Here is a 16,282-nt window from a genome sequence, read left to right on the forward strand (position 1 = left end):
CCCGATCCCTCCTCTCCTTTCTCTCCATCTACCCTAATGTGAGGGAAAGGCCTCCCTCTCTCTCTCTCTCTTTCCCCCCCTCCACTGCCATACCGAGACAAACTGCGACCAAGACCAAGACCACCACAGACTAAGAAGAAGAGAAAAAGCATGGATGCTACCACTGCTGCCAGACGTCCAAGACTTCGTACAAAGACCGGATGCCTTACATGTGAATAAGTCCTGCCAATCAAGAGGGAGGGAGGGAGGAGAGGAGAGAGGGAGGAAAAAAAAGAGATCATGACTGCTGACGCACAACAGGTCGACAACGCCGCAAGAAATGCGATGAGAAATTCCCCGTCTGCACCGGATGCTCAGCTACCCGTCAGACATGTCAGTGGCCGTCCGGTGAAGACTTGGTAGATCGGAGGTTTAGCGCCCACAGAAAGTCCAGACACGGCGACGCTCTCACCACCGCCGCAGCAACGCCGTCAGGATCGGCAAGCTCGACTTCATCCCCATCCTATCCCCCCCTCCCTTCCTCCCTTCCCTCTCCCTCTCCGTCTTTTCCTTCTCCTCCCCCCTCCTCATCAGCACTGCAGCCACAGCAACGGCTACGTCGACAGCAGCAGCAGCAGCAGCAGCGGCATCAGACACCCCGGTCAGACTGTCAGATGCTGCAGCCGCTACCGCGATCGTCACAAGCACGATCCGTCAAGGCCACCGCCGCCGCAGCCGTCCCGTCGCGATCACAATGTTACTACGCAGAGGCAGGCCTGAGCCACTCATCGCTCCGCCGCGGCCTCGAACCTGTCGTGTCGATACACTTCTCTCGGTCCTTTTACAACCTCATCCTCCTGCCCGGATCGCACCCGAGCTTTCGCGACAACTGGCTGTCCGACATCCTCTCGTCCATGACCCGTAGCCGGAGCCTGTACTTCTCCGTCCTGGCATGCGCCGCATCCCACCTGCACTTTACCGACGCGAAGCCGCAGATGCAGGAGTTGGCTATACGCTACTACTCCGATGCTGTGCGGTCGCTGTCCCGCCAGCTGGCCAGTGGGCCGTCGACGTCGCTCGTGCCCGATGGTCAGGATGATGTCGATGTCTTGATGCCGGTCATGTTCTTATATCTTCACGGCGTATGTGTCCTGGTCCCTCACCTCGTTGGATCTTTCTCTCTCTCTCTCCTTCTCTCTTTTTTTTAAAAAAGAGAAAAAAAATCTTAAAATATTCTAGTCGTAATCTCAATCGGCTTCTTCCGAGGTCCTCGTTTCCTTCGCTCTGCTGACACGACGAAACAACAGTTCCTCGGTCTGGGTACATACAGAGACATCCCCCGTCACGTCGACGCCGCCATGCGCATCCTGTCGGCACGCTTCCTCGACACGGGCGCCACCCTCGAGCGCACCGTCGACAAGCTCGCTGTCGAGAGCGTCCTGTATCAGGTCTTCATCGTCGCCACCGGCATCTGGTCCGAGAGGGCCCCGCGTCTGGATCAGAACAGCAACGGCTACGTCGACTTCTGGATCCGTGCCGAGCGTCTCCTGCAGGCCTCGAGCTTCTTCCCCGACGAGTCCATCCTCGACAGCCCCGTCCTCGGCGTGCCCGTGCAGCTCCTCCGGCTCGTCATGTCCATCTGCCGGGGCATCCACCGCCCGGACACCATCGACGCCGCCGCCATGCGCGACCTGCGCGCCCAAGTCGACTGGTGGTGCGACGCCATGGGTCTAGGCACCACCACCACCACCGCCGCCGCCGCCGCCGCCGCCGCCGCCGCCACACCCGCCACCGCCAGCGGCCCGGATACGTCGGCCACCTCGTCCGTCTCGCCCTCCCCCGCATCTCCGTCGCCGTCGTGCTCGTCGTCGTCGTCGTCGTCTTCGTCGTCGGGCTGCTCATCGTGCTCCTCCTCCTCGACGACGTCTGATCCCGCCCTCATCAACCGGGACTCGTCTCACCTGTACGCCCTGGTGTCGTCGCTGCTGCTCGACCGCCTGGAGTCGGGGGACACCAAGCTCTGCCGGCCCGTCGACCCGAACGGCAAGGACCTGCCCCAGGCCGCGCGCGCCATGCGCATCGTCCACGCACACTCCGCCGACGAAGCCTGGACGAGCTCCTACCTTGGCGGCTGGCCGCTCTACACTCTCGGCTTCCTCGTCGACGACCCCCGCTCCGTCGAGGCCATCGTCGAAGATATGCGCAACCGATGGACCCGCACCAGATTCTTCATCATCGCCAGGTACATTCACGACATGGAGGTTGCCAGAGGTCTCGGGCACACTGGCGCCATCCCTCCTGAAGCGCATAGGTGGCTGGCCTTGTAATGCTCTCTCTATATTTTTTTTCCTGCTCACTTTCTCTCCCCCTTCTTCCTCTCCTTCTGCCTGCATACTCTTTTCTTCTTTCTCTCTTCTCTTTTCTCTCTAGACAATGACTCGCCTTTGATTTTACTTCTTTTTCGTGTACTATTAATTTGACGACTGTACATTACTTCTTGACCGGGCAGGTAGCAGAAATAGACAGGAGGGGGGGGGGGGGGGGGGGTAAGATGTTGATACTAGCGGTGTGGTTTGCATTCATAAATCTAGCTGGCCTTTTTTCTCCCCCATCATCTTGCCATCTTCTTGAATGAGGTGGAGAGAAGTCTAGATCTTTGGCTTGACCCCCTGACCTTTGTGAGGCCTCAGAATACTCTGCTGCGTCATGGAAGCTAGTAGCTGGCCCTTCTCGTCCCTTAGCCTGCCCTCGGTATACGACCTCCCCCAGCCGCCACGGATGGTCTGCCTCTCCTGCAGCGTCCACTGCTCCAGGTCGATGCGGGGCACGAAGATGCGGAAGGCGAAGTCGAGGGTGGAGCAGGCGGCGACGTCGTCGAACCACTTGTGGTCGTGGGTCAGCGGCGTGAAGGACAGGGCAGAGTCCATCAGGAAGATTGCGGCGGCGAAGTTGGCGGCGGGCCCGTCCAGGCTGACGGGGCACCTCTGCCAGTCCGCCGACGCCTTGGACGTGATGGGGAGGTGGTCCTGCGTGGTGGGCAGCTGCTTCGCCACGCCGATGAGGTTCTGGGCGGCCACGCCGTTGGGGCAGGGTCTGCGGACCACGGTCTGGCCGCCGCTGCCGCCGCCGCCGACGGCCAGGACGGCGTCGATGAGGTCGTCGGACGCGGCGCCCCGGGCCCGGACGGACTCGAGGAGCTCCTGCGTCGTCGGGCAGTCGTGGCGCCCCGGCCAAGCGGCGAACGGGGCCGCCTGGTAGTCCGAGATGGACGCCTCGGCCACGTGGAAGTCGGCCGTCAGCTCCAGGCAGCTGCGCGACGTCCCGTCCCCGCGCAGCTGGCTGACCTCGACGCGGCGCGTGGCGAAGGTCCGGGTCGTGCGCCGGTCGTGCACCCTGCACCGGAACTTCTGGTCCGTCGACGCCGGGCCCAGGAAGTGGCCCAGCACGCTGTAGGGGGTGAAGCCGGACGGCACCGTGTCGCAGGCCGACCGGAGGGCCACCCCCATCGCGCAGCCTCCGTAGGCGATGGGCATGGCGTTGCCCACCCAGATCGGGTACGACTTGGATACGTACTCATCCTTGCCGACTCTCTCGACGGCCGTGAGCTCGGCTAGGGACATGGTGGGCGATGGGTATGTGAAGATGGATACGTCTGCGTCTGCCTGTGATCATTCGAGATGAATTGTCCTAGTTTTGAGGTTGCATCTAAATCGTACTGCCATTACGAGTACCTACAGTACATGTTCGGTGTGTTGCTTCATATAGGATTTCTTAGACCTCGGCACGTTTTAATATATTATTACTTGGTAGCCCCGTTCATATTAGTTTGTAATATTTATGAGGGGCGGCGCCGATAGAACGTGACATAATACTTCGGGGGGGAGGGGAAGCCAGATAGCTGGGATCTTTCTCTCGGACTTTTGCATACCACGCCACCCGGAGCCGACAAATGTTGAATGTGTATCGTAGGGGGTTGATTTTTCTCGTCATTCCCATTAGTTCATGCCCCATTTGTCAGAGCGGGTGGGTGGCATCTTACAAGTTACAGATACGCGGGGGTGGATGGGGGAGTATAATAATAATAATAACACTTCATACGACGACGTCACGTTTTTTTCTTTCCCTTATTAACCCCTCCCCCCCCCATGTCATGTACATGTACGTACGAATAGCTCCAAAGGTACGAGTATCAGTCCATCCATCCACTTGGATGTGAAGCCACATGCTCTGCCGGATACGTCGGACGGGGTTCGTATAGAATGACCATATTTCAACGATGATTTCCATATCTTTCTCTTCTTCAACTCTCTTCTACCTCCCCCCTTTCATCATCATCCTCCCTACTACTATTAGTATTACTCTACACGACTGAGACCCGCCTCTCATGTTGAGACAGGCGTGACAGAAGCGTCGGACCTTCCGGAGTTTTCAGCCGCCCGACGGTAATTAATCGAGCAAGAACTGACTGGCACTCGCTCTTTCCTTTCGTCCCGCTTGTCTCTATTACGTCTTAGTTTTTTTTTTCTCTCTCTCTCTGTCAGCAACTCAATAAAGATTTATTACTCCCCCCCTCCCCCCCCCCTCCTCTCACTCTCTCCTCTCCGTATTGTCTGGTTAAGAAGCAGTGCTTATTACTGTTGGGAAGTGAAAACAAGGAAGAGATCCTTCAAGTTTAGATTCCTCACTTGTTTACCAGCCAATCTCTCCCCCCTTCCCCACATCTTTGATTCTCGTTGTCGCCGACAATCAGCGAGACCAACAGCCCTCCGCCAGTCAGATAATCCCTCCACACCTAGGTGCCGACAACGCTCGACCCTCCTCGCCCCAACAATTCGCGCCCGCCCTCTTTTTCCCATCCCCAGAGAATCATCGTACAGTCATAATGAGCACCGAAGCTACCCGCGTGACGTCGGCCACCTCCTATTCCGTCGGCGCCGATCTCAGCTACCCCCATGGCCACCTCGGCCATCTGACGGAGCACCAGCAAAAGGCTCTGGGCGAATTCAAGTCGGTTCTCAAGGAGAGGGGTTACTACAAGGCTGGACCTCCTCCGTCTCACGACGAGACTGTCCTCATGTACGTTTTGTTGCCGTCTTCCGCCCCGGACTGCCGTGCACCGGACCTGTTGCTGATTACCCCACCCCGCGTAATAGCCGATTTCTGCGTGCTCGACGATGGATCGTCGAGGATGCCTATGTCCAGTTCAAGGAGACCGAGGACTGGCGCGCCGCCAATGATATCGACGTCCTCTACCGCACCATCGACTTGGACGCCTATGAGCAGAGCCGTCGCCTGGTATGCACCCCGCAATGGCTCTCGAGAACAGGAGAAGGGGGGAACCCAGAGGTTGCTGACACCCATGTCCCTGCAGTACCCTCAGTGGACTGGTCGCCGCGACCGCCGCGGTATCCCGCTGTACGTCTTCGAGGTCCGCCCTCTCGACTCCAAGACCATCTCCGACTACGAGCGCCAGGGCTCCGGCAAGACGTTTTCCGAGGCCAAGGTGGACGGCAAGACGCCGTCGGGGCTCCTCCGACTGTTCGCCCTGTATGAGAACCTGACGGGCTTCGCTATGCCCTTCTGCTCGCAGCTCCAGGACCGCGAGTCTCCCGACGTGCCCATCACCATGAGCACCAACATTGTCGACATCTCGGGCGTCGGCCTCAAGCAGTTCTGGAACCTCAAGTCGCACATGCAGTCGGCCTCGCAGCTGGCCACGGCCCACTACCCCGAGACGCTCGACCGCATCTTCATCATCGGCGCCCCCGTATTCTTCAGCACCGTTTGGGGCTGGATCAAGCGCTGGTTCGACCCCATCACCGTCTCCAAGATTTTTGTCCTCAGCTCCTCCGAGGTCAAGCCCACGCTCGAGAGCTTCATCGAGCCCCGAAACATTCCCAAGAAGTACGGCGGCGAGCTCGACTTCTCCTGGGGTGAGCTTCCCAAGACGGACCCCAAGTGGGACGGCGTCGTCTTGTGGGAGAACGGCCACAAGTCGTTCCCTACCGGTCCGCTCCTGTGGTCGGACAGCGAAGATGGCAAGAGGCTGGTTTGCAGGGGCCACGGCTCCAAGGGTGGCAGCAAGAGGGAAGAAGTCATCTGCTCCGTTCCCAAGATCTGGCCGGCCGAGACTGAGGCCAAGGTTGATGCCGTGACGAATGGCAAGACCGTGGGGAAGCTCACCGTTGACGAGAAGGCGGCCGGTGTGGTCGCCGCAGCCGACGCACCCGCCACGGAGGGCACGACAGCGTGAAGAAGCAAGAGTAGTAACAAAACGAAACATGGGCCTGCTACAGGACCGTGTTGAAGAAGAGAGCGTGGAAGCACACATACATACACACACAAACGATACCCCGGGGGTATGGTCCTTGCTACAAGGCATAGGCGAGGGCAGCCCTCCGACCGTTGGTCTTGAAAGCCAATGAAAAACACTCACACATCGGAAGAAAGCATTGAGATTTCTACTAGTGGTTTTGGATAATGCCACTGGGTGGTTTTGGTTTGAATGTGAAAGGACATGTTGGTATATATATACCTACATCTATAGACGTCTGACTCAAGGCTAGTGTCACCCGCGACGGTGTCACGTTGTCTCTGGATCTATCCAATAATATATATTCGCCTTGCCTGTGCTGTGTGTGTCAATCAAATCAGAATTGTGCAGATGTTGCTCCTATATATGTCTGTAAGAGAAGAGAGAGAGAGAGAGAGAGAGAGGGTGGGAACGAGTTAAGCAGCCTTGTACCCCCTCCTCTTTCGCCATTCGGCGACTCCCTTCTCGATCTCGGTCCAGGTCACACCGTCGCGGACGAGCCACATGGTGACGCCCAGCGACTCCGTATCCCGGTTGCGCGCCTCATCGTCGAAGAAGAGCATGTCTTCGTAGGGGATCCCGGTGCGCTTGTGAAGGGCCTCGAAGTGGCGAATCTTGCTGCTGGGGTAGATTTCCAGGCCTCCCTCGAAGGCATCAATTGCTCTCCTCGGCTTCTCGTCTTTGGAGCTGCTGCCTCCTGCGCCACTACCACCGGTGGCGGACCCTCCGGTCTTGGTGTGCGCCAGAGCCGCAAGGGGTTGCAGGTGCAGCATCTTGAGCAGTTCGCGGGCCAGGCTGGGAGCGCAGGTCCTCGATGCGACGGCGAGCTTCACTCTAGGAGAGGAGGAGATGTCATTGCTGCTGCTGCCGTTGTTGCTGTTTTTGATGGTGGTATCGGCGGATGAGGGGGACGAGGAGGGGAGAGAAGAAGAAGAGAGTTGAGGCAGGGCCTGAAGAATGCTGGGTACGTCACTGTAAAAGGTGTAGTCTTCCCCGTAGCGGTCGGCGGCGGCGGAGTGAGTCGAGTTGGGCTTCAGAGGAGGGGTGACGTGAGTGTCCACCCAGAAGGGCCAGAGTGTGTAGTCGAGGTCGAAGACTATCAGGCGAGGGAGGGGTAAGGAGTCGGATGAGGGCGCCAGGGAGGGGGGGAGGATGTGGGATAGGATGGCGCTCGGAGCGACGGATAGTTGGCGGGATGATGAGGATTTTTTGAGCATCTTCCTTTTATTAATATATATATATATGTGTGTGTGTGTGTGTATATTTCTCCCTCACCCTTTCTTTGTCCTCTATCTCTTCAAAAAAAAAAATTCAGGAGGGATGAAGTTGATGATGGTGATGAGGGTTGTTTGGAAGTGTGGCGATGATGATGCTAGTGATGATGAATTGATGGCGGGGTTAAGAGAGGTTTAATGGAGTAGCGGGGTTCCATAGGGTCAGATACTGACTGCATACTAATACTGCACACTAGTAGTACGCATACACATGCACATGCACGAGGGGACCATGTATTCAAATAAGTAGCTACATGGTGTAGTAAAGGGGGTATCGGACATCATATACATGTCGTAAAAGTAGAAGAGAAGAAGAAGAAGGAGAGGGTTGATGTTGGCGATTGACAGCAGTAATAATACTCGTGTGTCCCCATGACGTACGATGTTCATCTGCCAGCAGAGACAGTGCCAGGACTCTCAGTACTGTTTAATAAGCAGAGCAAACACAAGCAAGAAGCTGGCCACTAGCAACAGGATGAGTTCAGCTGGAGATAAACAGTGGGTCCCCGGATGGTGACGCACTGAACACAGCTAGAGTGGACCAGTTACTGCCTGTAGGAGCACTGCCTTCCACAGCACGGGCTTATCCCATCAGTACCGGTCGATATCAATACCTACAGGCTACAGTGGTGCAGGTATTGCCTAGACATGGAACTTGGAAGAGAGCCATTACCACTATAATCACTGCACTTCACAGGCGCGTGCAGCCTGGAAAGGACCCGCGCTAATAGAGCATCTCCGCTCCGCCTTTCCTACACCTTCGTTCATATTTCTCCTCTCCAACCTCTTCCTTCCTCCCTTCCCTTCCTCCCTCCCTGCCGCTCCGCCGCACCAACGCACACACGACGACCCTTTGATCTATCCCATCCCGCCTCTCATCCGTCGCCGTCGAGGCCAGCATATACGACACGTATCTGAACCATCGCGTCGATTTTTTTTTCTTCCCCTTTCCCTGCTTGAGACCTTCTTTCTGGTATCCTGCCACCTTCCAAAAACATGGCTCCTGCGCCTAACCCCAGTCTGCCGCTGCAGGAGCGGCTGCTCACTCTGGCCAAGACCCTACAGTGTACGTGGTCTTTATCTTCTGCTGCCCACATCCTTTCTCTTCCTCGACTACGCATGCTCGCAACCGCACCCGCCCAGGAGGGAAAATGATACGGGGGGCGGGGGGAGCTGCGCACAGCTGGTCATTGGGCATTGTACTGACTTTTTGTGCTCTGTTACAGTTGCTTGGTTTGCTGGGTATGTGTTTCTTCCTCATGCGGCAAGACCTTGTCGCTGCCTATTCGTCGACCGAGATAGCAACGAGCACGCACGCACTCGAGAGAAGGAGATGCAGAGAGACGGAGATGCAGAGAGAAGGGGACGGAGAGAGTCTGACTTTACTAACCCTGTCTGGATAATAGCCACCTCACCCTCATCCTCACCACGATTCGCTACTCCTTCTCGTGGATCCGCATGAACTACTACGGTGGCATGGCCCAGTTCTGCTACCGCACATCCTTCATCGCCGCCACCTTCACCTATGGCATCGTCGTCTACAAGACGCAGCGCGCCCGTGCCAAGTCGGGCTCCAGGGCTGCTCCCAGTGCTCTCGGCCTCCTCGCAGACGAGAATGTCCAGTACCTCCGTACGTAGCTCAGTCTCCCCATCTCTTCCGTGGATGAGAGGATAGGGAGCAAAGCTAACCCTCTGTCTAGTCCTCTCCCTCGTCTGGCTCTTCTCCCCCCAGTACCCCCTCGCCCTCCTCCCGTACAGCGTCTACTCCATCTTCCATGTGGCCACCTACACGCGCACCAACCTGATCCCCGCCGTCTACCCTCCGACGCCGGCCGCTGACGGCTCCTCGCCCAAGGGTAGGGCGACGCACCCTCTCGCCGACAGGATTGGCGCCTTCGTCAAGGAGTACTACGACGCCAGCATGTCCATCGTGTCTGCCCTCGAGATCCTCCTGTGGGGCCGCATCCTGCTCTCGGCCCTCCTATTCCAGCGCCGGTCGTGGATCCTCATGGTCCTCTACACCATCTTCCTGCGCGCCCGCCACTCGCAGAGCTCCCACGTCCAGGGTTCCGTCTCGCAACTCAGCGCCCGCGTCGACGCCCTCGTTGGAGCTCAGGGCACCCCGCCCGCGGCCCGCCAGGTTTGGGACGGCGTCAAGAGCGGCGCCAGGCAGTTCCATGACATCACCGACATCACCAAGTACACGGGCGGCGGTGCAGCCAAGAAGAGCTCTTAAGAACAGCAAGAGTCACTACTCTCTACAAGTGAAACTCTTCTTTCTTCTTGGGTTGGCACACAATCTGCGGGGCGAATATTTCACGAGAAAAACGACGACTTCTTCACGACGACGACGGTGTTATGTGCGTGAGTGTGTGTGTGTGTGTGTGTGTGTGCCATCTGTATATGTTGATCACACCTAACGAGTACGACGCCCAAGTTAAGTGGTAATGCGTTTTAGTGAGAATGTATCTCCCAAGAAAAACCGGGCGGGACACGTTTTCTTTAGACGTCGGATATATCGGCGTAACTATTATATTACTCTAAAAGAGAGATAGTGAAGGGATACCAAAGTTGACATGAGAAAGATGGGGGGAGAAGAAAGAAGACAATTGCGATTGGGTTCTGTTTTTATATATATATATATTTAGGTATGTGTCCTGGTGTTACAAGGTTCAAGGGGCTATGGGGAGAGAAATTGATTTTTCATTTACTCTTGTGTGTCTTGTCTGGTTGTAAACACTTGCGTCTCTGTCCTGTATTCCTCCTGCATGTATGCTGTCTGAAAATGGCAAGGTAGCATAGCACTTGTGACGTTAATACAGCCAGTACCTACAGATTAGAGAGCCCCGGGATATCCAGTAGTCTAATAGTCTAACATGGACACAATATTGATAGCAGCATGCAGTGATGCATGGCAGCATGGAGTCCCCCCCCCCCCCCTTTTCATGGGATGAAGCTAGCGGGGAGCCCCGCGATGACGTTTGACGGGCGCGTCGTGCGACGTCACGAGATACGTCACAAGGCGCCATTACTCGATGAAGGTGGTAGTTTAGAAAAAAAAGGAATACGTTATTGTATTCATTCCATTCACTTCCTACGCGACATCTACAGACGATCCGAAGTCGAGAGCTTCTAGAGGGAGTAAAGAAGGGCTGGTCCTTGATCGTAAGTGAGGAGGATGGAGAGGTTGGGAACCAAAAGTCCGCGACGGTGATTGGAGAGACCCCATCGAGGAGGTCTGTCCCTAGCTCTCCACGGATGAAGCTGTCTGCGGTATGGTGATGCCTCGTTGGTGGACATGTTCCTGGTCTTTTCGGTGCTCAGACGTCACGACGCCTGCGGAGAACCCGCTTGAAGAAGCGCTTGGGTTCGAAGATCGATCTGTAAACCAGTGACGACTTATCTATATCGATGGTCTCTGCGTCGTCTGTCGTCCCACGGACGGTTTTTTCTTTTCGTTCCCTCGATGTTCCCTATCGCCTGGAAACAGGCATCTTGTCCCTATGGGACTCACCGTCACCGGTCGTTGGCCTTATCAACCGATAGTCAGTGTAAGCGGTGGCGTATGAAAGCCAGGGAAAGATCTGCACATGTATGCATGATAGTGCTCCGCCAGCACGGGGCCTCCGATTCCGTAGTGGACTTTGACTAACGAGATATCCCAACAAGGCTTTGGCTAACCTCCTCGAATTTCCGGGTTTGGTAGAAGGGCCTAGAGAGCAGAATCATTCACGAGCATATCGCACTTTACTTGATGAGATATAATAATAGGGGGGGTTACCAGTAAAAGGCTGGTCCATCTCGTGGCGGTAATGAATATTCATCAGTCTAACCATCCACGCTGCGGTATAGTCGAGGTTAAGAGAGAAAGTGTGATGTGGATAGTAACGATATGAGCGATGGGGTCGATGGAGATGTGATTCGGCTACTACGTGAACTGGCAGAGAGCAGAGAGCAGGGGCAGATCGTAGAGTAGTTTTCATCATTAGCGATACGCTAGATTGAAGCTGGTTGCGGTGACGGCGTTTGGTATTATAGTCTATAATACTACAGGGTAATCAAAAAAACAGTGACGCCATTCGATCCCTTCCCATCTCCCACCGAGGCCGAGGGAAGGGGAGGGGGATTTTCCTCTTTCCCTTTTTTCTTCTTCTGACCATACGCCAGAAACAAGAAACATAGAACGAAAGATACACACCAACATATAGACTGGAGAGGCAGACGTTCATAAGTAAGGGAAAAGGGGGGAAAGAAAGGACTAAACCTACCTGCAAAGTCATGGCGTCTCTGTTGCGCCAGATTGTCGCCGGTCCAAGGACTCGCCACCCTCAGGCTGATTTGGATTTATGCTATGTCACGGATAATATTATTGTTACGTCAGTTCTCTCTCTCTCTCTCTCTCCATATCCTTTTTTTTTGTATTCGTCTTCATGTTTCATTCTTCTTCATCCCTTGTCTGAGAACCACTTCCCCTGACAATCAACAGCTCCGGCCCTTCACAGGCTTACCCACAACTCGCATATCGTAACCCTCTACAGCAGCTCGTAAACTTCCTCGACTCGCAGCACGGAACAGACTGGGCGATATGGGAGTTTCGGGCGGAGGGCACTGGGTACCCGGACGAGGCGGTGTACGGGAGGGTCAGACACTACCCCTTCCCTGATCACCACCCCCCGCCGTTTAGGCTGGTGCCTATGATGATGGCCAGCATGAGGAACTGGCTCAAGGGCGGGGAGCTGCATGTGGAGGGGGATGCTGGGGGTGCCGCCGTCGCCGGGGGTTCGGCCGGTGCAGCCGACGCGAGAGATGCAGACGGCAGAGGCAGCGCAGATGGCAAGGAACTCGCTGGGATCAAGGAAAGCAAACGGGTCGCCGTCGTCCACTGCAAAGCGGGCAAAGGCCGCAGCGGCACGGTGAGCTGCAGCTACCTCATAGCCGAGGAGGGCTGGACGGCCGAGGACGCGCTCCAGCGCTTCACGCAGCGCCGCATGCGGCCGCAGTTCGGCGCGGGTGTCACCATACCCTCGCAGCTGCGGTGGGTGGGCTACGTGGACCGGTGGACGCGCGGCGGCAAGCTGTATGTGGATCGGCCTATCGAGATTGTCGAGCTGCGCGTCGTGGGGCTGCGCAACGGCGTGCGGCTCGACGTCGAAGGGTTCGAGGACGAGGGCAAGCGCATCGTGAGCCTGCACACCTTCGATCGCAGCGAGCGGCGCATTGTTCACGGCGACCCCCCGGACGGCGGTGGCCTGGCGGACGCCGTGTGGGATCTGGCCGGGTACCCGGCCGCCAAGGCCCCGGCGCAGGCGGACCTGGCCGAGGCGGCCAACGACGAGAGGCCCGGCGGCGGCGCAGACACGGCGCCCAGCACTTCAACTAAGCTGGACCTGCTCAGGAAGCAGTCGACCAAGCTCATAAGGATGGCGTCCGCGGCGAGCATATTCAAGGGAGGGGGCGGCACGTCGACGACGGCAGCAGCAGCAGCACCAGCAGCAGAGGAGGGCAAGACGCCCGAGTCTGGCGGCGAGCAGCAGCAGCAGCAGCAGCACCGGCAGCAGTCATCTTCTGCGTCGTCCTTCGTCACGGACGAGGAACCCGGCGGCAAGTCGGTCGTCTTCAGGCCCAAGACGCCCATCATCGTTCCCAACAGCGACGTCAACATCTCGGTGGAGCGGCGCAATCGCGCCCGTAAGGGCATGGGGCTAACCGTCACCACGGCCGTGGGACACGTCTGGTTCAACGCTTACTTCGAGGGTGGCGGCCCCGAGAAGGAGAAGGACGGTGGCCGCCCGGACACCGAAGGCGTCTTCTCCATCGCCTGGGAGGCAATGGACGGCATCAAGGGCACCAGCAGGAAGGGGACCAGGGCTCTGGACAGCCTCGAGGTCGTCTGGCGCGTCGCAGGGTCGTCAGACGGTGAGGTGGTGCGTGAGCCGGCGCAGGGGGATCCCGTGCCGGAGCCCGAGGCGGCGGATTGGAAGGGCGGTGCTGAGGCGGAGCAGAGGACGGAGGATGTGACCGGCGACGGGAACGGGGAAGAGGATAGCCATGATGAGGAGGAACACGGAGGGGGGAAAGGAGTCGAGGATATGACCGAGACGGCGTCGATGGATGGCGTCAAGACTAGCGGTCCTGGCGGGGAGGAGCTGCCACGGCGGTGATGATGTGATGGTATGATTGTATTGAGCGGTATCAATCAACCGTACCGAGCAATGCCATCAAACAGTAGTATACTGATGAGAGACGTGAGAAAAAAAACGAGTAAATTAATATGGATCATATACTACTAGCAGTATAATACACCGACATCACTGCAGCGTTGTCTAGCTTTGAGTGATGATACCCGATTATATCACTGTATAATGAATGATATGTGATGCCTCGACAGGATGACTGGCGGATGACTTACTCATCTGAAACCAACAAGGGACCTCTGACCTTCCCCCGCCAACCATCTCTCCAATCTCAACCACTACCTCTTGTCAACACTTTCACCTCAACACCGTCGCCCGCCAAAACAAAACGCAGCCAAGAGACGGGACGGAGGAGAGAGTAGATAGCAGCATGGTCAAGCTACCAACCCTCCTGGCCAGTCTGGCCAGTCTCGCCCTCATCACCCCAGCGGCATCCCAGTTCCCGCCTAAGCCATCAGGCGTCAAGGTTCTCCGATCCAAGTTTCACGAAAACGTCACGATATCATACAAGCAGCCGCAGATATGCGAGCCCGAGGAGTTTGCCAAGTCGTATTCCGGCTATGTTCATCTCCCCCCCGGGCTGGTGGATGACGTCGATGGTGAGAAGCAGGATTATCCGATAAATACGTGCGTACTACTAGTATTAGTTCTACTACTACTATTACTACTACCTCCCCAGTCTCATCAGCAGGGACAGGCAATTGAATGAGCTGATTGCCTCCACTGCAGATTCTTCTATTTCTTCGAAGCGAGGAACAACCCCGAGGAAGCCCCCTTGGCCATATGGCTGAATGGCGGCCCCGGCGGATCATCCATGTTCGGCCTCTTCCAGGAGAACGGTCCCTGTCTGGTGAACCGCGACTCGCAGACGACACGGTTCAACCACTTTGCTTGGAACACGCACGTCAACATGCTGTACATCGACCAGCCCAACCAGGTGGGCTTCTCGTACGACGAGTTGACCAACGTCACTGTCACTTCGACGCCTGACCAGGACACCGTCACTGCGCCAGCCAACTTCTCTTCTCCTTCCTCCCTCGGCGATCATGGCATACCGCCCCAGGGCCTCCCCGAGACAAATGCCACGTACCGCTTCGGCACCACGGGAAGCAACAAAGTCTCACGCACGGCCAACAGCACCGCCCAGGCGGCACACGCCCTGTGGCACTTCGTTCAGACGTGGACGAGCGAGTTTCCCCACTACGGGCCCCGCGATGGGCTCATCAACCTCTGGACCGAGAGTTATGGAGGACACTACGGTCCCGGAATCATGCGCTTCTTCCAGCTGCAGAATGAGAGGATAGACAACGGGACTATCGGCCCAGAGGAGCATGCTCATCATCTTCATCTAGATACGTTGGGTATCATCAACGGGTTCATGGACTCGGCTATCCAGGGCAAGGCGTACATTGACTTTCCCCATAACAATGTGAGTTGCCGTTATACCATAGAAGGATAGCGGAAGAGGAAGAAATATACTGACATGGGGGGGGGGATTCCAAGACATATGACATCCAAGTCTTTGACGACAACCTCCACTCGGAGCTCCTCTACAACTGGACACGGCCCGGCGGCTGTCTAGAGCAGACGCGCGAGTGCGAGTCGCGCCTGGCGTCTTTCGACGCTGCCTCGGTGAACCGCGGCCTCGTCCCCGTCAGAGACGTGTGCGACACGGCATCCTGGTGCGAGGACCACGTCATCGAGGCGTACGTATCGGGCGGTCAAGCCGGCTGGTTTGACGTCGCCCACCCTTCCGCCGACCCCTTCCCGGACCCCTACCTGCATGGCTACCTTTCACAGGAGCGCGTGCTGTCGGAGTTGGGCGTGCCCGTCAACTTCTCCGCCTTCTCGCCGCCGGTGGCCGCCGGTTTCGCGTCTACTCATGACAGCGTCCACGGCGGCTTCCTCAACGCGATAGCCCACCTGCTCGACAGCGGCATCAAGGTACACCTTATCTACGGCGACCGCGACTACGCGTGCAACTGGATCGGCGGAGAGGCCGCCAGCCTGGCCGTCCCCTACTCACGCCGCGATGACTTTGCCGCCTCGCCCTACGGTCCCTTCACCACCGGTAGCGGCCACGGCGGCCTGTCCGGCATCACGCGCCAGCTTGGAAACTACAGCTTCACCCGCGTCTTCCAGGCGGGCCACATGGTCCCATCGTACCAGCCACGCGCAGCGCACGAGCTCTTCCATCGCGCCACCTTCAACCTCGACATGGGACTCGGCATCTTCCCGGTGCACGACGGCCTGGAGAACGACATCGGCTCCGACGCTGTCCATCGTTGGATGAAGAACACGCCCCCCGCTAGACCTGAGCCCGAGTGCTATGTCCTCTATCCTTCATCCTGCACACCCGAAGTCTGGGCTAGGGTGATCGCCGGGGAGGCCATCATAAGGGATTACATTGTCGTTGGGTTCCAGGGTGGTGATGAATTGTAGTTCATTATCGTTTTATTTATTTCTTACCCTTGCTGAAAGTATTTTTTTTTCTTTTGAAGCCGCTATAATGTAAATGAAGA

At 57.1% G+C, this 16,282-nt stretch overlaps 7 protein-coding genes across 7 annotated transcripts; 5 read left to right on the top strand and 2 right to left on the bottom strand.

Moving 5' to 3' along the window:
* Positions 1-279: 279 nt before the first annotated feature.
* On the top strand, positions 280-2,306 carry GMORB2_6619 (uncharacterized protein; the record flags this gene model as incomplete). Its single annotated transcript, XM_035468589.1, has 3 exons — positions 280-372; positions 750-1,121; positions 1,287-2,306. 3 exons carry the CDS (start codon positions 280-282, stop codon positions 2,304-2,306), a joined length of 1,485 nt encoding a protein of 494 aa, XP_035321723.1.
* A 321-nt stretch (positions 2,307-2,627) lies between these two features.
* Positions 2,628-3,599, bottom strand: GMORB2_6620 (uncharacterized protein; the record flags this gene model as incomplete). The annotated part of the gene is made up of 1 exon (XM_035468590.1): positions 2,628-3,599. The coding sequence occupies one exon, from the start codon at positions 3,597-3,599 to the stop codon at positions 2,628-2,630; it is 972 nt and encodes a 323-aa protein (XP_035321724.1).
* Positions 3,600-4,861: 1,262 nt separating this feature from the next.
* GMORB2_6621 (SEC14) lies at positions 4,862-6,232 on the top strand (the record flags this gene model as incomplete). Its single annotated transcript, XM_035468591.1, has 3 exons — positions 4,862-5,055; positions 5,133-5,274; positions 5,351-6,232. 3 exons carry the CDS (start codon positions 4,862-4,864, stop codon positions 6,230-6,232), a joined length of 1,218 nt encoding a protein of 405 aa, XP_035321725.1.
* A 476-nt stretch (positions 6,233-6,708) lies between these two features.
* On the bottom strand, positions 6,709-7,509 carry GMORB2_6622 (uncharacterized protein; the record flags this gene model as incomplete). Its single annotated transcript, XM_035468592.1, has 1 exon — positions 6,709-7,509. One exon carries the CDS (start codon positions 7,507-7,509, stop codon positions 6,709-6,711), a length of 801 nt encoding a protein of 266 aa, XP_035321726.1.
* A 1,053-nt stretch (positions 7,510-8,562) lies between these two features.
* On the top strand, positions 8,563-9,802 carry GMORB2_6623 (transmembrane protein 33; the record flags this gene model as incomplete). Its single annotated transcript, XM_035468593.1, has 3 exons — positions 8,563-8,630; positions 8,973-9,196; positions 9,267-9,802. The coding sequence occupies 3 exons, from the start codon at positions 8,563-8,565 to the stop codon at positions 9,800-9,802; spliced, it is 828 nt and encodes a 275-aa protein (XP_035321727.1).
* Positions 9,803-11,775: 1,973 nt separating this feature from the next.
* On the top strand, positions 11,776-13,727 carry GMORB2_6624 (PTPc DSPc; the record flags this gene model as incomplete). The annotated part of the gene is made up of 3 exons (XM_035468594.1): positions 11,776-11,797; positions 11,843-11,942; positions 12,053-13,727. 3 exons carry the CDS (start codon positions 11,776-11,778, stop codon positions 13,725-13,727), a joined length of 1,797 nt encoding a protein of 598 aa, XP_035321728.1.
* A 403-nt stretch (positions 13,728-14,130) lies between these two features.
* On the top strand, positions 14,131-16,202 carry GMORB2_6625 (Serine carboxypeptidase; the record flags this gene model as incomplete). Its single annotated transcript, XM_035468595.1, has 3 exons — positions 14,131-14,387; positions 14,490-15,189; positions 15,264-16,202. 3 exons carry the CDS (start codon positions 14,131-14,133, stop codon positions 16,200-16,202), a joined length of 1,896 nt encoding a protein of 631 aa, XP_035321729.1.
* Between the last annotated feature and the right edge of the window lie 80 nt (positions 16,203-16,282).

Source organism: Geosmithia morbida, assembly GCF_012550715.1.
Source record: "Geosmithia morbida isolate 1262 chromosome Unknown scaffold_6, whole genome shotgun sequence".
NCBI lineage: Eukaryota > Fungi > Ascomycota > Sordariomycetes > Hypocreales > Bionectriaceae > Geosmithia > Geosmithia morbida.